General features: G+C 40.4%; 2 protein-coding genes and 1 long non-coding RNA gene across 5 annotated transcripts in view; 1 reads left to right on the top strand and 2 right to left on the bottom strand.

Moving 5' to 3' along the window:
- Positions 1–500: 500 nt before the first annotated feature.
- On the bottom strand, positions 501–2868 carry LOC119884997. The gene is made up of 3 exons (XR_005441142.1): positions 2625–2868; positions 672–824; positions 501–559 (listed from the first exon to the last, which is right to left on the bottom strand). It is a non-coding gene; the product is annotated as an uncharacterized LOC119884997 (long non-coding RNA).
- Positions 819–5096, top strand: LOC119884996 (spexin prohormone 1-like). 2 transcript variants are annotated; one of them, XM_038695258.1, is made up of 6 exons: positions 819–2097; positions 2590–2673; positions 2811–2868; positions 3198–3260; positions 3473–3559; positions 4909–5096. In XM_038695258.1, exons 1-6 carry the CDS (start codon positions 2092–2094, stop codon positions 4971–4973), a joined length of 363 nt encoding a protein of 120 aa, XP_038551186.1. In that variant the 5' UTR covers positions 819–2091; the 3' UTR covers positions 4974–5096. The 2 variants fall into 2 exon arrangements, with proteins under 2 accessions (XP_038551186.1, XP_038551185.1); XM_038695257.1 differs by having other exon boundaries at positions 819–2673.
- Positions 5097–6031: 935 nt separating this feature from the next.
- LOC119884995 (glycogen [starch] synthase, liver-like) overlaps positions 6032–24367 on the bottom strand; it is a 33357-nt gene continuing 15021 nt past the window's right edge. For both annotated transcript variants that reach the window (XM_038695255.1, XM_038695256.1), the window contains 4 exons: positions 8506–8601; positions 8212–8375; positions 7705–7785; positions 6032–6752 (listed from right to left, as the gene is read on the bottom strand). In XM_038695255.1, the coding sequence (XP_038551183.1) occupies positions 6555–6752; positions 7705–7785; positions 8212–8375; positions 8506–8601 (539 nt within the window). In that variant the 3' untranslated portion in view covers positions 6032–6554. The remainder of the gene's footprint in view (positions 6753–7704; positions 7786–8211; positions 8376–8505; positions 8602–24367) is intronic.

Below are 24367 nucleotides of genomic sequence, written 5' to 3'. Positions count from 1 at the left end.
TGCTACAAGCAGACAAACATACAGTTGACATAAATAAATGTAGGAATATATAAATATGGAATAGACAATGCAAGTTATAATACAACTATTTGCAGAGAAAGAACAACATCGCAGATATTTACTTGTGCGTTATTCTGGGGTTGTGTTAAATATATAAATTGACAATATAAAAATACACAACAACAAAGATTAACAATTAACAAACGTGCAATGTGCCAGGTTTGTGCATGATATGAAATTAAATTTACAAGTGCAGAGACATTTGTATGATTTGAAAGGGGGGAGTGTATGGAAGATTTTATTGGACTTCAATATTTGTAACCCACAGAAAACAATCCACAAATGTGTACTATGATGCGCAAATATTTCACTATCTACAAATATATTTTTACATTTGTGATGTGTAAAATCATATCCACAAAAATACAGAGTGACTTCTACACACAGAACAGTTTTTGCACATTTGCAGATTGCTTTCTGTCAATTTGTGGGTCATGTTACATTTGTAACTTCCTTTTTACACATTTGTGGAATTTTGTCCAATGTGTACTGCGGAGATCTGTAAAAAAAAATATACACAAATATCTCATTACCCAAAACATGTATTTTCACATTTGTGAAGCTCACGTTGGAGAGAAATATTGCCCGTAGCGGTGTGCGGAGTTCCCTACCGCGAAGACGCACGAGCGACCCAGCTCGTTTTCCTCTCCTGAACAACAGCGAGAGAGCCCTTCACCAAAATGTCCAATAATTCCACTGATGACCTGAGAAAAGTGGGAACTATATCCGCTGGAGTTGTTCTCCTGATGTTCATAAGCTCTTCTCTGGTAAAAGAGCACGGGGAATCACAGCTGAAAACTAAATTAACACACAAAAACAAAACAAAACAAAGCACCTAACACAGAGGCCGCTATACTCAGTGCCATTTCCCCACAACAACCAGCCATTACATAGCTAGCTGTTTAAGGTCTGTGAGTTTGAAGCTAGCATGAATGCAAAGCATCAAATTAAATTCAAGAACGGCTACTTCAGGTGATATAAGTTGCAACAATGCAATAAAATGAATGCTAGGCAAAAAAAATAATCTTGATTAAAAAAAATACTTTCTTACCTGAAAATCAGATTTTTGCTTTTAAAATTCACAGTGCTGCTAACAGAGACATGTCACTTCTCATGTGAGCTTGAAAATTAAATTGGCGTCTACGATATTGATGACATCACCGCAGTTGTTTTCCGATATACTGAAAATGTTACAGCTAACCCAGTGTTACACCACTCCCCGGTCTCCCCTATTAGCTCTGGAAAAGATGTTTTGCTGACAGTATAGTGAACCAATGAACTGTATACATGGTGAGCATTAAAGATAATTTTTGAATTAAAAAACAATAGAAAGAAAAACATCTTAACTAGATTTTCTGTATGTTTTGTATCTTTAAACCACAACTTAGATCTCCCTCAGAAGTTGTCTTCATGGAATGGAATTAGGTATGTATGTGTGTGTAGGGGTGGGGGTGGGGGGTACTTGGACTCGTGACCTCACTGACCTATCTCTTTACCATATGTGGTATCATCCCTGGCAGTTAATGATATCACTATCGTTCTATTCATTGGAAGTGTGGCATTTTGAGTCATAAAATCCAGCTCTGCGCGTTCTGCGCCAGTGAGCAAGGTGCAAACAAATCAATATTTCCACAGAGGGGAGAATATTACTGCTCATATTGACAGTGACGACACCACCAAGAGCCAATTCACATTTCACAATAACGACCTGCAGCTCAAACATAAGTCATTTTGAAAAACTGCACCAGGGAGCTGAAAGTGCTAATGGCAGCTGTTTAAATTCAGAAAAATGTACAGTACACTACCGCTCTCAATGAAAGGAGCAGAATTGATCGATGGCTCCATTCATTCACTTTCCCAACCGCCCCCATTTCATCAAAATGGCGTGACCTATGGCTGCTGCCCAACTGGTGGAGCACAGAGGGTTCCCCGCCACAGAGGATATAAATACATGGAGAGCGAGCAATTACCTAGAAGCATTTACCCTCTCGTCGTCTCTTTGGACACCAGGCTCAAAAGATCTCTGACACCATGAAAGTAAGTACAATTCACAAAAACATTTTGGTTTCATTCAGTTGGAAAATCTGCATATGAAGCGTTTGTTTTCCTTTTTCCAGCATAGTTTCACCTCTTTATAGGGGTACTATACAGACAAATTTGCAATGTAGAAAAGTGAATACAGTTTTCATCTGGATGCATTAATGAAAATTAGAAGATAAAAACATTACAGTAAATTACTTTCTAGAATTCTGCAATTCTTAAAGGTAGCCGAAGATTTTATGTCATTTTATGCATCAATTGCTGATGCAAAACATGTTTTTACATACAGGTCTGTATCTACAGATATAGCCATAATATGCTATTTAGCACAAAAGTATCAAAGTTATGAATTCATTTTAGGTTGTAAAATAAGTAAACAAGTGCGTATTGCGTTAATCAGAACACGTCAGATTGAGTGTTTCTCTGAGAAGGATGTAGCTGTGAGAAATGGGAATTAAAGAGTTTGTTCGTATTTCCTATATCCCTCAGGGTTTGAGGACCATCACATTAACTTATGTACTCACCCTTTTACTACTGGCGTCCTTTATTGCACAGTCGTGGAGTGCACCGAAGGTAAAGCTGCTTTATTTCTCTTCTCTGAAAATGAAGTGAATGAATTGTTAGCTAACAGGGCAGGATTACAAAGCCTAAGCATAAAATGTACAGCTCTTAGATGAAGCAAAATCATTTTCTTTGTTTCTTCATTAAAGGGCTCTTTCCAACGGAGAAACTGGACCCCGCAGGCTATGTTGTACCTCAAGGGCACTCGTATGTATTTAATTACTGACTAGATACAACATTATATAATATGTAAAATAATCATATGAATAAATACACAATATATAGTCTAATATAATCATAACATTTTATTTAAAAAGGAAGTTTGTTTTATTCCATGCCAGTCATAATGTGAAGATAAACAAGGCAGAATTTAAATGTGAAATACTGCTACAGACTGCTGTAACTGAATAAAAACAGCTCTTTATTGTGAAAGGAATGGTTTATACTGGGTATATTACAAATTGTGTGTAGATTCATTCATATTGAATGACTAATGTATATTTCATTTCTTATCTGTTTCTTTCTGGGGGGTCCAGAGGGACGCAGGTTCATCTCAGAAGACCGAAAAGAAGGAGATGTCTATGACACATTACACTTAGGTACAACAAACATTACTAAGCAAAATTGTTATGTAGTTTAAACACACATTGTTAAGCATCTTTCTATAGTAATATGAAAAATGGTAAGGGAATAATAATAAATAATAGTAGTAATAATAATAATAATAGTAATAATTCCTAAAACAGTCTTGGAATTGGAATCACCTATGAAGTGGACAGATAATCCGTGTTTGGTGTTTGTTCCTTGTCAGAGACCCGCAGTCAGAACACAGAGAAACTGAGCGTGGATCAGGCTGCCACTGTCCTGCTCAATTTCCTGCAGCAGACCAGAGAGGGAGGTGAGGGCAGCAGCTGGACCAGATATGCAGGTTATATTTAAGGGCTGAGGTTTGGCTTCAGAAACACGGTTAAACTAAAGTTTTAAAATAGATTATGATCAAAATGGTTAATGCATTTTTCTTAATTATATGTGTTTTTCAATCAGACGATTAGGGAAGAAGTCAACACTCTCTCCTGCACTGAGGATGTCCCAGATGTGCATATCACAGTTATATCAACTCAGAGCTCAGAGAATTATTATTGTTCACAGAGATTTTAGTGAGTTAATCAAACTGGAATTGTAAAAGTTGGGGGACAAAGACAGGATTTTAAAAATGTAAACCTGTGTGGAGCTTTGGTCTCCCCATCTGGCAGTGAGAGTAACTACACATACAGTCGATGCATGTTCATGATGTACTCAGCCCAGGCTTATGTTAAGAAATACTCACAAAAACACAGGTGATGAAACATTTCCACAGTTCCAAGACAATAATCTGTTATTTAGGTAGAGTAAATGTGAAAGCTACATAGTCTACTCCCAATATGTTCATCTTCCGCTACATGCCCTCCTCTTCTCTCAGGACTCTCCAGTGAGGAAAAACTGTCATCACTCTCTTTTTTTGGCTGTAATCCTTCCTCTGAATGCAGAGTTCATATTTTATCTGGACCATCAGAAACTTCAAAATCAGAAACACTGACACCATAGGCTATGATAGTTGCTGTAGCTACTCCGGTTGCTCTAGAGCCATGTAGAGTTGGTATGACTGCATACAATAAATGTTACCAAAGAATATTAACACAAACTATGCAATCATCTTTCCAATGGAATGGATTTTTTTTACAGCATGGCGGATCATGGAGTTCTCTACATGGCTCTGGGTTGCTCCCCACTTCAGCTTTGGAAAACCATCATTAATCAGCATTGTGTAAACTCATTTGACGAGGGCATGAACGTAACGGACATTCACATTTATGTTTTTCCAGCTTTAAAATGTCATTGAAATTACTCCCTTGGTCATACTGGATAACTACTGGATACTATTCTGCATGTTCATTGCAACATGACTGTCTGCAATTAATTTAAATTAGTTTAATGGTTTTAAACACAAAGACCTCTTACCACCCTCTCTCAGCACCTGCTTGAGAAAGCTTTAAGACATACTTTCAACAGGCAAAAGTAGTACAGGATTACCACACTCGCACTGACCTCAGATTTAAGAATCTTTCTAATATTTTCAATGCTTTTATTGATGGCATAGGCAACAAAAGACATACATTATCATAAGATGGGGTGTTTTTTTCTACAAGACATAGCGGTCGAGACTTAAATTCTATAATTTAATGTTACTTTTCTCTTTCTCTCATCTAGCCGATGAAAACCCAAATGACGTGTATTTCCAGGAGCTGCCAGTGTGGAAGAGAGAATATTTCTGATTTTTGAATACAAGGTGTTCGGTTCTTTGTGAGGGAGAAGAACAGCTGTTTTGTAAATATGAATTCTCTGACTACGTTTGAAATGTGATGTTTTAATAAAAAGAGTATGTATTCATAGCACTATTAGTCTGGGTTGTCCACGTTTTTTTTTTTTTAATTCCTTCAAAAAAATGTTGAGGAAATGTTTCTACTGATATTATCACAAAGTGTCTGATAAACAGATATTATTTATTATGCCATATCAAGTATACAAATAAACATTTTGTGACATGACCAATGGGAAACTTGCTGAATTTCTGTCTTTCGGCATCAAATATTTGTCTTATTTATGTCAACATTTTAGGTGCATACACACTTTTTGGGCATTTTCTCTAAGAAAGATTGTCTGGTTTGAGAAATTACAGGATAGAATGTACATACATCCAACTGGCTTTTCTGTGAATGTTTCTGTTTTGAATCAAAATATGTAATTCACGTGAAGATCCGAAGCAGTTTTTTGTTTTTTTGTGGGTTAGGTGTCGCTGCTGAATGAATGAGCGCCACTACTAAAATTTTACACAATCATTAATGAGCATGATAACACTCAATGCTTAGTTAGCTTCCTCTTCTCATTCTTCAAAGGACATCTATGTGACAGGTGCTGTTAGAGAGCGTAAGTTAGGTCTTTTAAGGAATAGGGCTGTGTGTACTGTGTGTGTGAGTGAGCGTCTGGCAGAAAGTAAATGTACAGTGTAGGTCACAGTGTGTCAGTTAATAAAAGTCTGTCTGTTGTTTCCAATCTTCTGGAAAAGTGAAGCCCGTTAGCACTAGCAAACATTTCCCCTGGGCTTCAGACTCTGGTCTGGAAGCTGAGCGGGAAAGTTAACAGCATGTTTTTTGGCTCCTATGTAACGTTACGTAATGTAGTTTGCATGTATGAATGTAAAGGAAAACTAGTTATATGTATAAATAACTCTGGCCATATAGGCCAATGTTGTTACAGGAAAATTATATTTGTAAATATTAACGTTATGAAAGAAACCAAGAAGCAAATGAACAATTAAAACAGGCACACATGATTAGAACTTGTTAGTGCATTTTTTTTCATTATTATTAGGGCAGATATTAAGGCAGACAAGACACGCCTAGAATTATTGGATTGTATAACTGCTTAGCAAGTGAAATCTCTTGTTGTGTATAACCTGACTAAGAGGAAGCACATATACTGAAAACAACATGGGGCCTAGCCATCACAATTAAACTGAGCTAAAGAACAGGAGTCCAGGTTTTGTGATGGGCCAGGGCTAGTATATTCTAAACCAGCGCTATCAAGGCCATTTAACACTTTCAGGACATTTTGGTTTTGTCTTAAATCCACAGATTTTAAAGAAATCCTGGTTCCAGATGTTCTGGATTTAAAGCTTTAATTTGACCTGGCATCAGCAGAAAAAGGAGTACAATAGGTGATGACATTGGATATGTGGCAGTTGTGAGGAAGCCTGATCTGTATTTTTGGTCAGATGGTGATTATTCTGTGCACGCCTTGCACTGTATGAGTGGATAAACACATCATGGTAAACATCAGTTTCCTGACTCTCCTGGTTACTTCTTCTTGCCCTCCGGCACAGCACCCATCACAAGGGGAGCCTGGATGTTCAGCCGGTCCCTCTCAGCCTCTTCGTCTTCATCATAGGGCTCATCATCATTATCCTCTACATCACTGTGGTGGGGGGTGGAGTGGAGGGAGGCAGAGGGAGAGGGGGGCACCGAGTAGGGCCGAGGATAACGGAAACCCTCTGTCTGTGGAAACAAAGGAATCTAGTTATTTCAAATTACGTTTCAATCATACTGCAGTTTCATTTCATTCATATAAAAAGCTGGCAGTTACTTTAAACTTGGTGCAAATAGATTTTCCATCGCAATCAGCTGCTTTCTGGATTGTGTTGAAGTCCTAAGATGGTGCGTTCACGTGCTGGTAAGAAGCTGCAAAATCAGAGATCTAATACTTGCACTCCACTCTTATTAACTTTTGCTTTTCTTCTCATTTTCCCCTTTTGCCTCCTTTCCTCTTGATTCATCCCTTCTATTTCCCTCTTTGTTCCCTTCTCTCCCTTTTTTTCCTTTCTTGCATTTCATTTTATCCCTTACCCCCTCTTTCTTGCCTTTGTGCTTTTTTCCATCTATCCTTCCTTTCATTCTTCTTTCCTACTTAGAAGGAAGGGAAATAAGAGGGGGAGTCTTATTTTATGTAACACTACAGAGATCGGCACCAGCTCCACTCCACAATGATATCTTGTCATTCATCCAAATGTTAGCTGTCAATTAAAGACTGACAAATGTGACTAAAATCCACCAGCATTCACTGTGTGTGTCAGTCAGTCCATGAGAGGGATTCTCATGTACAAGCATGTGCAGTAGAGGAACACTGCTACTAAAAATGTGTTAATGTGTCAAATTTAAAGCCCTGGTTCTTGGCAATAATAAATTAGATTTGTTGTATGGTTTTTAATGATACAATGACAATTAAGGTTATTGTATTCTATTCTAAATCATTATTATTAATGGTTACTTTTTTAAATTTAAATTAATGCCAAATCAACAACTTTCAATATTCTAATATGAAATAAGATCAATAATTAGATGCTATTTGTAACTCTAAATATCCTTCAGTACAGTCAGTTGTAGATGTTTTGTTTCATTTTCAAGTTCAATCATTCATTCACAAACTCATTTTCATGCACAGTATCCTCACCTTCAGAGGGGCCATGGGGTCCATCTTGAACTTGTCAGGGAGAGCTCTGCTAAGTGCAAGATGGCGGGCGTGTATGTAGAACTGCAAATCACAAGTCAGCAGAGATGTACATCAACAACTAAACAACATTTGACTTGCTAAGTTTTGCCTTTGTTTTGAGATTTGAGGTTTTTAGAAAGTGTCAGGATTATATTACAAACTACAACATGAAAGAAGAGATGTTTTAGAGGCAGGAGGGAATACACTAAAGAAGACTTCCTGTTTCTGTCCAAAAATTTACATCCACTTGACTACAGCTCAGTTTCAAACCTAATGTGCATCTCAATTCTAGTCTAAAATGAGCACTACTTTCAAACTGTATGGAAACTGTTGTAGTGATTATTATTATGATTCCTATCACGTGAATTGTGTGTGCAGACATGAATACTGTTTTCTGCCTGATAGAGATCATTTTGTATTCTCTCTTCTATCAAACAGTTATTTGGTGCTGGTGCAGCAGAAACAGACCCTTCCCAGGTATCTCCAGTCCAACAGGTCAGACAGCCTCTCAGTTCGTGTCCGTTGGATGATGCGCTGGCGCCGAGACTGCTGGCAGAAATTGAACATGAATTGGGTCAGCTGGTTACAGGACTCCTCAGCTGAATGGAACCGCCGATCCACAATGTAAATACCTGATAGGAACAGTGAGAGACAAGAGGGGATAATGTAATTCCTCAAAATGAAATGACTGTTAAAGCTTTGGGATGAGGCAGCAATAATAAAAGACATGATGTCTTTGTGTATGCGTGTGTGTGTCCACACCATAGGCAGCAGGGTCTGAGACATGTTCCTCCATGAAGCAGCCGAAACCTGATAGGTTGGTGGTCACACTGGGTATGCCCATTACAGTACATTCACCTGGTGAAGTACAACACAGTTGTCAAAAAATCAATCAATCAAAAAATATAAAACCAAAGCTATTCGACACTGCCAGGGCATTACCTTTTTTAAAACAAGTTACCATCAGAGTCCAGAGCCACGAATGTTTTGTACGCGATGCGCAGCACAAATCATTGGGAGAGACTCGCTGATTGTGAGTTTCAAGAATCTATTACTGTTTACTAAATAGGACATCAACAGGAGGGAATTCACTTGGCAGAGCATCCGCGTAAGTTATTTTAAACAGGCTACAGCTGTGTAGCGCCGTTGCCATGGTTACTATCCATAGAGCGCCTGCCTTTTACTCGCAGAGCGCTGTCTTATCAACAGAGCAAAGAGCAAGCGACTACGTCCACTTTGCTGTGACATTTGATCGCTTGTCTTGCTTTTGTTTATCTACTTCTCCCACACGCTGCATCCAGCGTAGTCTGCTGAAGCCTCCCTCTGCTGCTTGTTTGGGTGGATGATTTGCAGGCTGATCAACAACCTGTGGTTTGACTGGATGTGTATTCAGAGCCAGTGAGCAACAGACTTTCAAAATAATGATAATAAAAACGGTGTTAACGTGTGAAAAAATAATTGCCGGCGTTAATTAATGCGTTAACGTGATAATAACATGTCAAAGTGACCAGCCCTAATTTTTACATGTGTGATTTTACTAATTACATCAAATAGTGTGCTGATTTATGGAGACAGCAGCTCAACTGTTAGAATACCAAAAGAGACTGATATAAGCTGCCTTACTACAAAGTCTGAGTCAGTCTGCAGTGTCTAGTCTGAATCACCTTGTCGCACTCACCCCCATCCTAAGCTTTGAGAAACTGGTTCTTCAGCACATGAAGAACAACATCCCAGCCAGCCTGGACCCTCACCAGTTTGCTTTCAGAACCAACAGATCCACAGAGGATGTCATCTCCACTGCCCTCCACTCAGCCCTCACACACCTTGAGAAAAACAGCACCTACATCAGAATGCTGTTTGTGGATTTCAGCTCAGCATTCAACACAATCTCCCCATGAAACTGATCAGCAAACTCACCACTCTGGGTTTAAATACAACACTCTGCAACTGGATATTGGACTTCCTCACAAACAGACCCCAACAGACTCCAGTCAGTTTTGGATCAAAACCGGAGCACCCCTGGGCGGTGTGCTCCACCCCCTCCTGTTTACGCTGTACACCCACGACTGCATCCCCCGACATGGAGAGAACTCTGTTGTGAAGTTTGCGGATGACACCACCATCATCAGCCAGATTTCAAACAACGATGAGACACTGGGAGGAAATTGACAATCTTGTAGAGTGGTGCTCAGAGAACAAACTACTGCTCAACGTCAGCAAAACTAAGGAGCTGATCATTGACTTTAGAGAGAAGGAGATAAAGACACACACTCCTGCCTACACCAGTGGTGCTGAGTTGGAGCAGCTGAATAGTTTCAGGTTCCTGGGAATCAGCATCACAGAGAACCTGACATGGTCGTCTCACATCTCGACGCTGGTGAAGAAACCTCAGAAACGACTGTATTTCTTGAGGAAGCTTAAGAAGGCCAAATTCCCACACCAAGTTCTTGTCAGCTTTTACAGAGGAGCAATAGAAAGCATCCTGACTGGAAACATCACAAACTGGCCTTGGATGTGCACGGCCCAGGACCGGAGGGCTCTGCAGCGGGTGATTAAAACTGCACAGAAGAAAGCCCAAAGGATACTAAAGGACAGTACCCACCCACAGTATATTACAGGTGGACATAATACCATATGAACTAACTATAAGAACTTATAACATGTAATTGTTTGCTTTAAGTAAAGTGACACACATTTGGCGCAGGAAAACAACTTTTATTTATGTCTTTACTCTATGAACAATCTGTATGCATTTTGAACATTTTGCAGTTTAGCACAAAAACACAACATACTTACATCAAGGAAACTCAATCTCAGGGTGGTGAAAGATCGCTCAAGAGAAGACCTTGTAGCAGACCTCCAGAGGGGAGCAAGCCTTGTCTCTCTCTGGTGGGAGTGTTTTGTAGGAGGGAGTGTGTTGTGCCGTCTCACATGAGAGCTGGAACTCTCTTCTGGTATCAGCCAACTCCTCCTCCTTGTTTTCCTGCTGTAGCGGGGATTTGGTTACTCTGTCCCTATCCTCTAGCTGTCTTCGCATTTCTTGCATGCGTTTTTGGTCAGCTTCTCTAAGTTTGCTATAAACTTTGACTCGTAATTTTAGCTCTTTAATTTCCCCCACTGCTTGTCTAAGGAGGGTTTCTGATTGGTCAAGGGATTCAGTTGTGTCTTTAAGTTTGCTTTTAGTCCACTCTAACTCCTGTTCTTGCTGAAAGAGTGAGTGTTCAAGCTGGTTGGTCTTTTCCTGCAGCTCAATTTTCACCTCATCGACTCCACCCTCCTGTGGGAGGTGGCAAGGAGCCTGTAGGTCAGTGATGCGTTCTTCCGCTTCACTTAGACTGCCTGGTGCTTTCCAGCTGCTGTTCAAGCTGGTGCATGTGCTTAGACTGGGCAGACATTACAATAGCTAGTTTTCCTAGCATCTGGGACAAGGCTTTGTCCTTTGAGGAAGTGGCTAGAGCAGTTGTTACCAGCTCTGCAAAAATTGTTTCAAGGTTCACCGCACCGGTGCCTTGTATTTGGCTTGAGTAGCCAGGTATCAAGGTCTCGGTCATGTGGGCCAAGATGGAGTCAAAGTGTTCCAGTGGGTCGCCCCCACTGGCTGCCACTAAGCGTAGGTCTGCCATGTTCAAAGGCAGGTACTCAAGTGGTTTGGTTAAGGACTTTGGTGCGAGTCCAAATCAGACAACAAACAAGTGTGTCAACTCAGAGGATATACCTAAAAATACAAAAATAAATGGGTGTTGCTTCTATCGCTTCCTGGAGCTGTTGATGTTCCTTTAAGTTAATTTGGAAGGCTGGAATCTGAAGAAAAGAAGGATCAAAATCAAATCTATGGACTCAGTTATACAATTTGCGTTAACAAAATTAAAAGTGGACTACAGTTGTTAGCTGGTACAGCAGACCTGAGCCAGTCAGTTTCAGCTAGTGTTTACTAGTTGAGAAAAAGGAATGTCAGGATGGAGAAAGCTGACTTTCAAGTCAGACTTAAATGACCAAACTGAAAATTCAAATTTAGGATGAAAAGCAAATATAGGAAAAATTAAATTAAATCTCACTTGGGATTACTATAGATCAAATCAAAGTTCATGTTACAACTAGCTTGACAATCAAAGCTCAAAGTCCTTAATGATCAAAGTCAAAGTTGAAAAAAAAATTGTTTGAGAAAAATTAAATTTTAGAATCAAAGTTCAAAATTGGAAAAATTACAATTTGAGACTAAAACAATTAAATTTCTAAAATCAAAGGCAATGAGAATAAACTCAAAGTTCAAAGTTACATTAACAAAAACCCCAGGCTGATTAAAGTGGATAAAATAAAATTAAAATTCAAAGCTGATTAAACTGAAAGTCTTAATTACCCTTTGGTAATCATCAAGTTATCAAAATTCCAATTGCTGTAAAAGTCAGAGTCCAAATTACATTTATAATGAATAAGGATTAAAGAAAGCCTAGTTGGAAAGCTATCAATTCAACTTATCAAGCTTAATGTGGGTTTCGGAATTCCAATCAGTCCAAACAACAAAAGGTTAACAAAATTCAAATCAAGATGTTATTCTGTATTTATCTTATTCCTGCAAGGATCAAAAATAGCACTACAGAAAAGGCTTCAAAATGACAAAGTCAAAATCAGGGATATTGCAGCAGTAATGAGAATAAAGCTTTTTATTCAAATACAGCTGGATCAAAATTAATCTTTGAATAAAAGATTGCATCAAAATTAATAGAACTACTCAATGTAATCCAAGGTTAGGGTACGAAATTGGCTCAGTACCTTGTTACAAGCAAACACCCAATAGATCTTTAAAGGTTAGCAGTTATTCAAGGAAAAAGGAGAGCCTGTGCTCTATCCTACACTTAAGGAGTGACACTCCTTATTAATATTATTATACATTATTAATTTTATCCGAGAGTCACCACAATGCTTTATGTGTCTCAAGTTAACAAGATCTATCACCAAAGTCTGGTTTAATTCACTCGATTCAAACGCCCATCTCTGTCACTGATGACGCTGAAGTCGATTTAATGCAGAGCATGCAATTTATTCCGCCAGCCAGTAGGGGAGCTGTGGCTCCGCCTCGGGCGCGGCTTATTTCTCAATGTAGAAGAAGAAGCGGCTTCCTCTCTGGTCCTCGGACCCAACAGCTGTTAGCTTCAGGCTAACGCAGTTAGCAAACCGTTGTTGCAGCAACGGCAGTAAATCAGAACACTCAAGGACACCAGTCCCGCTCAAAAAGGGGGAAGGGCTCGCTCCTTTGTTTTAACGATTCAGCTTGCTTTCAAGCTTCGATTTAGCGTTAACTTAGCTCGGTAGGTACAACGCTACAGGCTAAACTCGGCGTCTTCACGCCTGTGACTCCACTGCCAGGCAGCTGTATTTGTTGAAGTAGGTCATTTCAACAGAATACCGGAGTTTTGCATATAACATAACAATCCACGGCTCAGCGCGTCAGACTGTTATTTATAGCCGCAAACAAATCACATTGGCACAGCGCAACTGTAATCTATCTGCCTCTTATTAGGCCTTAAAATTATCAATATCTGTTAAGTTTCTCTCAACCAAAAGGGAATTTCATCCGCTCGTCAGCGGAGATTGTATGTAGCTTTAGCTCAGATTTCTCATATGGTAACGTTACAGGAATGCATTCAGTTTAACATTAGCTTGGTCGGGCCCTCATACCTTAGCTCACTACAGCTCTGTACTGAACAACCATGGCGCGGTGGCCAAACAAGTTGCACAAAGCATTTCATTTCACAACAAAGAACATGGTCAAAACTCACACACACTTTCATCACTAACGTTAAGTTAAGAGGGAAGACAGGAGAGTTTCTAGGGAGCAATTTACTGGGCAAGAATTATTTCAGTGGCAAAATTTTGGAGGGAAAAATTTTCTGGGACTCTTTTAATTTCTCTGCATCAGGGCTGTGTGTATAGTCTATTATAGTATGTCACAAGGCCTCACACGGCAGGCTCCATTATGTAGCAGACCTAAAAATTTTAGTTATGCATTTTAATAAATTTATGAGAATTGATACCCAATTATGAATTAATATTCATAAAATCAAAATTTCCTCGTTAAGGGCACCACCGAAGTTGTTATAATCCTAGAGTCTCCGGAACTCTAGGTAGTTTTGAATAATTATACAATTATTACTAGTGATCAGTTAGTTAATAATCGCTCAATTATCTGACTTAAATCAGTCAGTCAGTCTCATATCTAAAGGGTCAATTCTCTTGGCAGGAACTAGAAATAGGCAACACAAACAGCTCTTGATTATATTACAATGAATTTATTCTCTAACTAAGGTGATAAAAAGATGGTTGGATACAGGGAACATAAACATTTGCTGAACAATGAGCCTGGAGGTTCGATTGTGGGAAGCATTTGACTCATACGGCATAGAAGAGCTAATGAAAGTAAACTAATGCTATAGTTTAGGAGTTGAAATGGACATCTGATCACAGAACGTGTGTTAAGTCTTACTGCTTGTCATCAGCCTGTTTTTGGCCTGTTGCACGGTCCCACGCTAGCTGCCCGATCCTGGCTTTTTGCTAGGGATTCTCCGGGGTTCTCCGTGTCTGATTGAAAACGCCTCCTCCGTCTGGCAATTCGGCTGTTTTCAGGTTTCCTTCGTTGTAGCTGGCGAGACCACGTGGCTTGGTCTGACCTCGGTGAAGTTGGCTCGACGAAAAAGGCTTAAAATGGAACTTGGTAGTTCCTGAATTAGTCCAGTGTAACTTAACGGACTGATAACTTTAACAAACAAAAGAAATAAAGAAAATAAAACAAACTGAAGGCAGATCGATGTCGCGGCACTTCAGGTGTGTAGCTTCAGGCGAACAAAAGGCCTGTTTGTTTCGCTGGCCGAGTCTGGGCGTTGCCTGGTGAGCAGAACAGAGTGGAAGAGAGCCAACAGCGAAGAGCAAAGGCGAGGTCGCGTGTCGCTCATTTGTTGCCTGGGGCGTGGTTCCCCAGGGGGTGTCTCAGGTTTCCCGAGGGACTACCTTTCTAAACTTTATGTTTAAAGAAAAGAAATCTATTTGCACGTATTATAATCAAATATTTTCCACAAACGAACCTCAATGGTTGAACGGTTGTACTGTTCTAGGCATTTGGTAACAGGAACAATTGTCACATTATTGGTCAGGATATTTATAAATTTAACGGCATTTCCGACGAGGCATGTAATACTTATTTCGTACACTTGGGGGAGCTCAGGTTACACGAGGAAAGCTTAGATTAAATCAAAGATCGTCTCTCCTTAGGAACCGGGGAATTTGTTGATTCATCATTAAATTCAAGCTGGCGATTAAGAGTATAGTAAAACATTTCTTTGTCATCATTTCTAAAGGACTTTTGTAGGAAAGTATTATGAACAAGCATTGATTACATCAGATGAAGGAGTGTCTTGCTGAAAATAAAACACTGCACAAGTAACTTCTTTTCAGCACTAATATCAACAGATAGCAACAACAGTTAACATAACTACTCAAATAGAGGCAAACGTATTCAGGTAACTAAAGATTTAATTAACTCAATTAAATGCTTTGAGTCTTTGGAGACTACAGTCTTTTTACATTGAAAGTTCAGTGTCTGGACCATGTCACACTTGGGTGAGACAGGGGTTTTCCTTTGATGTGGTAATAAAACAAAGAATAAGGTCAGTTGCCACGGAAACGTGCGTGGGGGGGCCAGTTTTGATAGGCTGTTTAGGGAAATGCCAATGACTGGTTTGTGTCCCTTTGTCAGTTTAACAGTCAGGCCCCACGTTATCAGCTTTGGAATCAAAAAGGTGCCAGTTTTATGGTCGGGATAGCAACTTTGACCTCTCCCCATCTTCTCTGGGGAGGAGAAAGGAATTTAGGGTAGCTCCAAATTTATTCAATATAAAATGCACAAATCCACACCGTTGTTCACTACAACCTGTTGCCAACCATATAACTTCATGTAAGAAGAGGCTTAGATGTTGTCACAGATGAATGGCGAGCATATGGACCGCGGCAGAGTTGATGGTTATAAAGTGCTATGGAACGTGGTTGGAGATTCTTGCCGCACATTGATATAAACTGGTATTACTATTAGTTATAAAACATTAAATCATACGTTATGAACTTTGCTATAGCGCCTAATGCATGTCTGTAAGTGATTATAACAATTGTTATAATGTCTTATGGACGCATTATATCGTGTTACAAATATATGCATAAGTCATTATAGCGATGACCTTCATAGAAAGTGTTACCGAATAGTTTATTTCTGTTTACTATTTTTATAATTGCTTCTATAATAATGTATATTGTCTGCTACATAGCAGAAGGGAGTTACAAACTCAATTTCACTCTGATACAGCTGCAAGCGGCAATGATCGGGATCCAGGCAAGTCGTGACAAATGCAGCATTTCACATTTTCAGAGGAGAAGATCAGATGCAGATGACTTAAGAGTGACTTATTAAAGTGATGAAAGAATTTAGTCTTTGAGATAATAACGCAAACTTGATTTTTACAGCATCACCTTGAGATCAGAGAGTGTCATTATATGTACCTGACTACTGGGTGATGTTCAAACCATCTGCAATATTTTGTGTTTCAAAGTTTTAAAGTTTAAGTTGCACAAACTCTTTTTAGCTGAGAAAAATAAGAAGAAAGTGTTGTGGTGTATAACATATGCTTTTGACATTACAGTTTAATATAATGCTCTGCAGCTGGTGAGAGGAACAGTGAACCCTTATGAGGAAGTAATGATTGATGGGTGAACCAAGAGTGAACCCTCCTATAGAATTTGACCCCTGACCCAGAGCTGGAGAGAGACACAGTGGTAGGGGAAGTGGTGTCTAACAGATGGTTACACTTAGTCTACAGCACTGTGCCCTTATATGGTATTTAGCAGAGACCTAAACATGTCTTATATAAGCTGTGTTCAATGTACAGAGAGACAGAGTGGTTATCGGGCTGGGTCACTCTCCAAGCTGCTGCAGAGCTTGTAATTGATGCTGAATTCTTTGATGTAATAAACTTTTATAATCAAGAACAGTGTCAAGCGGATTTCTTCTCAACACATCATCGCAGCATTATCGTTCGGACACCACAGAAATTGGCGACCACGAAGGGACCGTGTTGTGCCTGAATTCATCGTTCCATCACAGGCTCCATCGAGCTGACTCGCGCTCCAGACGCTGGCGTATATGGTGAGTTTTCTCATAAACTGTGGGCGCTGGTCAGTTCGTGTGTCTGGTGTGCGTTGAAGGGTACACCGGTTCGATCCCGTGTGAATGCTTGCGGGTGGATGTGTGAGAAGACTCCGTTCTAAATTTTGTGTGCATTGTGGATAACGCAAAAAGGTTGTGTGTGTGAATGTAATGAAGACAGATAGATAGATATAAAAGGAAGAAAAAGGAACAGCCTAGGAGTAACGGGAAGTGAGGTTTCATAACTTTGCAAAGATTAAGAATATGGGCCCTCAGATTCTTATAACCGTAAGTCATGTGGGATGGAAATTACTGTCGCGTGAAACTAGGCTTTAAGGAATAGGTAAATTGGAGTAAGGGAAAAAGAGAGAGAGTGCAACCCTGGCCAGGGTCATTCGGCTTGAATACAAATTAATAATAAGGAAGAAAATATAAGGTTAAGGAAAAAGGAAAAATAAGGATTAGGACGCCGCAGATCTGGACAAAAAGCCCTTGAAAGGCGATCTTAGATGGGCCGCAAATCCTGGAAAGGAACTAGGTGAATTTTCGGGTCCGTTCAAAGGAACTGGGAGCTTGTAGAAGAAAAATTTAATTGTAAGTTACCTCTCGATACATGTGTTGACGAACTATGTCCGAAGTGGCCTCTCATTAAATATCTGCAAACTCGAGGTAGCATAAATTTAGGAAGGAAAATAATAAAGGAAAAAGGTGCGGCGGAAGCATGCTTTATAAACAGTGTGAAGGAATGCATTCTTGTTGACTGGATAGCTATCGTGTGTGTGTGTGTGTGGAGAGCTGCCCTGCTGTGTCTCGGTTGTGTGTGTGAGAAATAGGAGAAGCCTAGTGTGTGTGTGTGAGACTATGCAGAGGACAATAATGCTAGGATTCAAGAAAACATATATATGAATAAAGAAATAGAGAAGGGAATTTGATCAAGGGGAAAACTGTGTTTTGAAATTTGTTAAAGTTATTGATCAATGCTGCTGTATGGTTTGGGTCATTTCAGAAGCAGCAGTGGGGGTTTTTCTTAGCCTAAGTTACTTTTTGGGAAGTGCGCATTTGTTTTTCTATATTTTACTTACTTTCATTTGGGGTTTTTTATGTGTGTAAATACATTTTAAAAGGCATTTTCATTGGTATTGAAGAACGTTGTTAATAGAGTAAGCTTTAAATAGGAGTGAAGAGTAGTGTCCCCAGCATCCCCAGTGTAAATGACACCGAAATTCCTTAGCTTGCATGAACGTAGATATGTTAAAAAGTTAGGGAAAATAGATTATGATTACTCAGAGAGGTGACACTCTTATTTTTGGGGGAAATAACCTTGTGAGTACATAAAAGGACTAAAGTGTTGTTTGCCTTTTTTTGGTTTTTGTTCTCCTGTGATCTGAGAGACAAGAAGGAGAGAGAGAGAGAGAGAAGGAGAGAGGGGGGGTGCCGTCCAGCGCGCCACAGCAAAGCAGCCCCGGATCCAGTCTGGCCAGTATTGTGCAATCCACAAACTCTTTACACACCTGTGCATATGTGTCTATACTCATTTATAATTATTACACATTAGTTTGTTTCCTTTCAGGATATTATAGACACATTTGTAACACAGAGAGTCTATTTGTGTATGCCTGCCATATTTCATGTTATGACTATCTAAGGGGAGACTTGGCAACGGACTGATCAGTTACTGTATTTGAATATTACATATGGGAGTTTTTGTGCAGGGGTCGTTTGAAGTCAAGTTGTGTTGGGAATTGAGTGGTATTGAGCTTTTGGGACAAAACTAAGGTGAGAGGGTGCTTATTAGGTAGGAGTTGGCGCCGTGTGATTGCTGGATAACAAGATTTTTGTGATTGCTCTGGAGTTGACAAATTCCCTTGATTTTCCATTAGCGGATGTGGTAAGATTGCCACCTATCAACAATTAAGTAGAATTAAAAGAAAAATAAACAAATAAGTAATAAGGAAAATAATTTACAATAAAGAAATATAAAAAGTTGTCACTATGCGGAAAAAGGACATTAAAACGTTGAAAGTAACTACTCCGGTTGATGTAGTGCAAAAAAATAATCCTCTAGTTGATGGTATTGTAAAGTTATCTGAAAAATGGCATAAGCGTTGGCCTAATATTGAACAACCATGGCCTGTGGAAGGGACTCTTAACCCAGGTGTACTTAAAATAATGCAAGTACTTGTGTCCACATATAAGTCGGATCAAAACAAGGGGAAAAAAGGGGAACGACGTAAAGAGAAGAGACGAAGAGAGCTGGGTGTTCTTAAGTTGTTCGAACATGAAGGTCAAAAACTGATGAAAGAGACGCAAGAGAAAAGGGACAGTGGTGTGGAGAAAATGGCAAAAGAGGCAAAGATAACAGAAAAATTAATGGCAGAAGTCAACAAACCCTTCTCACATACGGATTCAGCAAAGAGACCTCCACCATACGAGGAGGAAGCGGAGTTTAAGGATGTCTATCCTCAGCTTCCAGTGATCATTCAGGAGGGTGGTTATTGCATCAGAGATGAAGATGAACAAGTCATAGAGAGAGGACAAGCAGAAACAACTATAAAGATGACTCCAAGCTCCAAAAGTAAGAAGAAAATGACACGTTTGGAAACTAAGGGTAGAGCGAGGTTTAGGAGAATGGAAGATGATGATGAACAGAGTGATGTAGAAGAGATCATGGGTGGATATGATCCTGTGATCAGACGGAGGCTGGCCAGAGCGGAAAGAAGGGGTGATGAAAGTTGGAAGAAGAAGGATACAGGAGATCAGATCTCCGATGAAAGTGAAGATGGAGACAGCGATGAAGAGTGGGAGATTAAAGGTGCTTCATGTTCAAGAGGATTTTATCCTCCAATGACTACTGAAGAAATAGAAAAAGACATGGATCGATGCATATCATGCTTGGAGAAGTCGACTTATCCAGAAGAAATAAGAGAATTGGAAGAACATCTCGAGAAGCTGACAATACAGAGGGAGAAATTGAGGAAAAAAGGGCCTCAAAAATTGGAGAAGAAGTATGCATTACGCCCAAGGAAAGGGAGCACAAGTAAGAAGATGCTGCCAGTGATAATCCGAGGACAGAATCTGGAGTATAAGCCTTTGCAGAATACCGATATGTCAGATATACTTGAGAAGTTGCCTATTCTTCAAGATGGAGCACATCCTTGGATCTCGAAGTTGGAAGAAATTACGGTAGGAACACAAACTGCCATAGGAGATATTAAGAGGCTTTTTGCTAATCTCCTGGGGATTCCAGGTATGGAAGAGATTTTTCAGAGAGCGGGACTTAATCGATATGTGGGGACTGCTGTAAATGATCCTGAGTTGTTCGCTGCAAGTAGGAATCGACTGTGGAGAGCACTGAAAGACACGTTTCCCACAAATGTGCATCCTGACAATATCTTGATTGATTCATTGGGAAAAGAAGAGAATCCGAGAGCCTATGTGTCGAGAGCTCATCAGGTGTGGAGAAATATCACAGGAAATGATCCAGAGGCGAGTCAAATGGAGCGGTCAATTTTGCGAGCTAAACTACAGATGGGGTTGCCCCCACCAGTAAGGAGCAAACTGGCAGAGGTGGTTGGACTTGGAAGCATGGCAATAGGAGTCTATACAGATCATATAGCCCATCAAGTGGATCTATATAGGAAAAAGGAACATGATCAGAAAGAACAGGACCAAGTGACTCTCAGGAAACTCAATCAAATACAACTGGTGGAAAATAAGAAGAAGGAGAAGAAACAGGCTTTGGTTATGGAGGAGCAGTGTTTACCAAAGCAACAATCACCACCACAGCTTCAGTCAAGCCAGGAACAACCGCAATTGCCCCAACCACCACTAGTGGTCCCAGTTGTTTCATATCCACAGCCAGTTTATGGACAGATGCAGAACTGGAGAGGAAGAGGACGAGGAAGCTCAAGAAGAGGAGGATTTAATCCATACTTTCAGCAATCTCCAGAAGTGTGTTACAATTGTGGACAGGTTGGTCACTTTGCCCGTGAGTGCAATAGCTCAGGAGGAAATTTCAGAGGAGGAAATTTCAGAGGAGGATTCAGGGGCCAGTCAAGGTCGCTTGGAGGACTGGTGAACCCTCACAGGGGCCCAGAGCCAGGATTCTAGAGGTGCCCAGAAAATCCGAAAGGGGGGTGTCAGCTGGTAGCATCAGGGCCGGAAAGAGATCCAACAATTGAGGTGAAAGTAAATAACCGACCATTGGAAGTAATGGCGGATAGCGGAGCGGCTTTCACCTGTGTTCGGCCTGAAGATGCTACACATCTTCCTATGTCCAATCAACTGATTCGGACAATCGGGTTTGAGGGAGTGAAGCAGCTGATTCCTCTCACGGAACCAATTGAGCTCTGCTATAAAAATCAGAAAACTACAATACCCATATTGGTATCAGAACATACACCTATTGCTCTACTGGGAAGAGATGCTTTGTGTAGATTGAACTGCACAATAAAATGTACACCAGATGGCTGTCTGATAGAAGTGCCAAAAGAAATGGTCCACCAACTATTGATGACAACAGAGATGGAGTCCTCTGCAGTATTCTGGATTGGAAATCTCAGTGCAGATTTCTTGGAGCCGGCTAAGATATGGGAGAAATTCATTGTGGCAAACATGCCAGATGCGAAACTTCCAGAATATCCATTCCATTGTACGCTCAAGTATTTCAAGAATGCTGCCCAATCAAACCCAGAGGAATGGTTGGCTCATCAACCAAAGGGAATTCAACTAAGCTCAAGTTGCATAATTTTGGGACCACAAGGAGCAGCTATGAAGGTAAACACTGATGATTATCTGGAGAAAGAATTCAAAATTGAGAAGAGTGTGCCACATGTGACTTTGTTGGTTTCTGAAGACTATGAGCAGAAACACATAGGGGAAATGATGACAGAAGCAGAGGAAGCTGTTTTTGTACCGATGAAAGAGAATTTGGCAATTTGGAGGAGTACAGATCAGCGATTTGTAAAATCATGATTTCAGCTAAAGGACAGGGACAGCCACAAGCTGTACGGATGACACATGAATCTATTGTAGTGCCAAGATGGACTCGGATTCTATGAAAGAGGAGATGTTGCGACAAGTTCCAGAATGTTTGTGGTCTCAACACAGTACCGATATTGGACTTGTGAAGTCAGCCCAACCAGTGAAAGTAGAACTTCGACCAGGAGCTAGACCTCCTTGGAAGTATCAGTATCCATTGAAGGATGAAGCAATTCAAGGAATCGAACCACAAATTGAGGGACTTTTGAAAGCAGGTGTTTTGAAGAAGACAACAAATCCTCAGAGTAACACGCCTTTGTTGCCTGTGAAGAAACCTGATGAGACTTATCGTATGGTTCATGATTTGAGAGCAGTAAATGAAGTGGTAACTGATTTTCCAGCAGAAGTTCCGGATCCACATACTTTGTTAGCCCAAATCCTCCTGATGCAACACATTTCACGGTGTTAGATTTGTGTGGTGCATTTTTTAGTGTTCCTCTTAGTGTAGAGAGTCAGGGTTTATTTGGATTCACATATAAGGACAGTTTTATGAGTATGAGAGATTGCCACAGGGATTTAAACACAGTCCTCATATTTAACAAAGTATTGAAAGATGATTTGGTAGGGATAGATCAGATATTGCAGAGTACTGTGATTCAATATGTCGACGATATTATGATCTGTTCACAAGATGAAGAAACATGTCACAAAGACTCAATTAAATTGCTACAAATATTGGCAGAAAAGGGGCATAAGGCCTCACAAAAGAAGTTGCAATATTGCCAGGAGAAGGTTGTATATTTGGGTCAGACAATAACGCATGGACACAGAAGCATTTCTGATTGTCAATTGGAGGCTATTCGCAAGGCTCCAAAGCCCAGAACTGTCAGAGAGATGTTGACGTTTCTTGGTATTGCTGGTTATTCTTCAGCATGGGTTGAGGATTATTCTAGTTTGACGGGACCTTTGAGAGCTATGGTTAAGGATACTGGGAACGCTCAACTTCACAGCAATCTGTCCTGGACACAGGAAGGCCTTGTGGCATTTGAAACAATCAAACAGAGGTTACAGGAGGCGCCAGCGCTCACACTACCAGATTACTCTAAGAATTTCTTGTTGTATGTGTCTAGTTCTACTGGAGGTAAATATGCATGTGCAGTCCTTTGTCAGCCGACGGGTACAGGGTCGAATCCTCAACCTATTTCCTATTATTCGACTGCATATTCAGAAGTGGAATTAGGGCTACCACTGTGCTACAGAGCAATGGTTGGAGTTTATTTAATGTATGACAAAGCATCATCCGTTACGATGGGTTACCCAGTGACAATTCTTACCCATCATAGTCTCAGGAATCTCCTGAACTATGGAAAATACACATTGACTATGCCAAGGCTTAGAGACTATCATAGGCTCTTAGAGCAGGAGGATGTCACCCTGGTAAGGTGTGATACGGTAAATCCAGCCGAGAATTTGCCAACGTCAGAGGATGGTGAGCCACATGATTGTGTTCAAGAGGCAGAGAAATACTCAAGGCTTAGATCAGACTTGCAAGCCCTTCCACTACGTGAGGCAGACCTGGAGTATTGGACTGATGGGTCTTGTTATCGTGTGGGAGAGAAATTGTGTGCTGGCTATGCAGTAGTAAAAGCTCAAGGAACGGGATTTGTTGTTGAAAAAGCTGAAGTAATACCACAGCCTGCGTCTGCACAGCTGCAGAACTTGTGGGGCTAACAGAAGCGTGTTTGTTAGCTGACGGGCAGCGAGTGACAATATATACTGATTCGGCATATGCACATAATGTATGTCATTTGTTTGGAGCAGTGTGGAAAGGTCGGGGGTTTAAGAGAACGGATGGTTCTCCGATACAACATCACGCACAAATAATAAAACTGTTGCATGCTATGATGAGGCCTAAAGAGATAGCGATAGCTAAGTGTGCAGCTCATAAAACAGATGCGTCAAGAGTGACACAAGGGAACAAAGCTGCTGATGAAGCTGCAAAAGCTGTCACAGGAGCTGACAAATTGGGCAAGGTTTTTCTGGTCACTCATGGGGTGGACTTGGAAGACAGAATTACGCTTAAGGAAGTGATTTTGATGCAGGAAGCTGCTTCTATGATTGATAAACAGTTGTGGCTGGACCGAGGTGCTGTTAAGGATTCTACGGGTCTTTGGAGAAATCATGAGGGACTGATAGTAGCACCTCTGGACCTGTTAGGTTTGATGATTCAGGAAGCACATGGGTTAGCTCATGTTGCCAGGGGGGAGGTTAGGAGAAAAATCACAAAGGAGTATGGTTTTTGGGCACCATATTTGCTTGAACAGATTGATTATGTCATAGGCAGGTGTACAATCTGTCTGAAAAATAATGTCCGCAGGGGTATGACTGTTCCTCCTGGTTACATTCCCACCCCAAGGGGTCCTATGCGTGAGTTAGTTGTTGACTTTGTCGATATGATAA

The sequence above is a fragment of the Micropterus salmoides genome, unplaced genomic scaffold, assembly GCF_014851395.1.
Source record: "Micropterus salmoides isolate LMB-PRFRI ecotype aquatic unplaced genomic scaffold, ASM1485139v1 Ms_hic_scaffold_3830, whole genome shotgun sequence".
NCBI lineage: Eukaryota > Metazoa > Chordata > Actinopteri > Centrarchiformes > Centrarchidae > Micropterus > Micropterus salmoides.
This window is presented reverse-complemented; position numbering and strand designations above follow the sequence as displayed.

Bases quoted from the DNA above. Each gene is read 5' to 3' on its own strand.
- LOC119884996 (XM_038695257.1), top strand. From the start codon at position 2,548: ATGGGAATTAAAGAGTTTGTTCGTATTTCCTATATCCCTCAGGGTTTG. The intron at 3,261-3,472 runs GTACAACAAACA...GTTCCTTGTCAG, and splicing joins CTATGACACATTACACTTAG to AGACCCGCAGTCAGAACACA. The intron at 3,560-4,908 runs GTGAGGGCAGCA...TCTCTCATCTAG, and splicing joins GCAGCAGACCAGAGAGGGAG to CCGATGAAAACCCAAATGAC.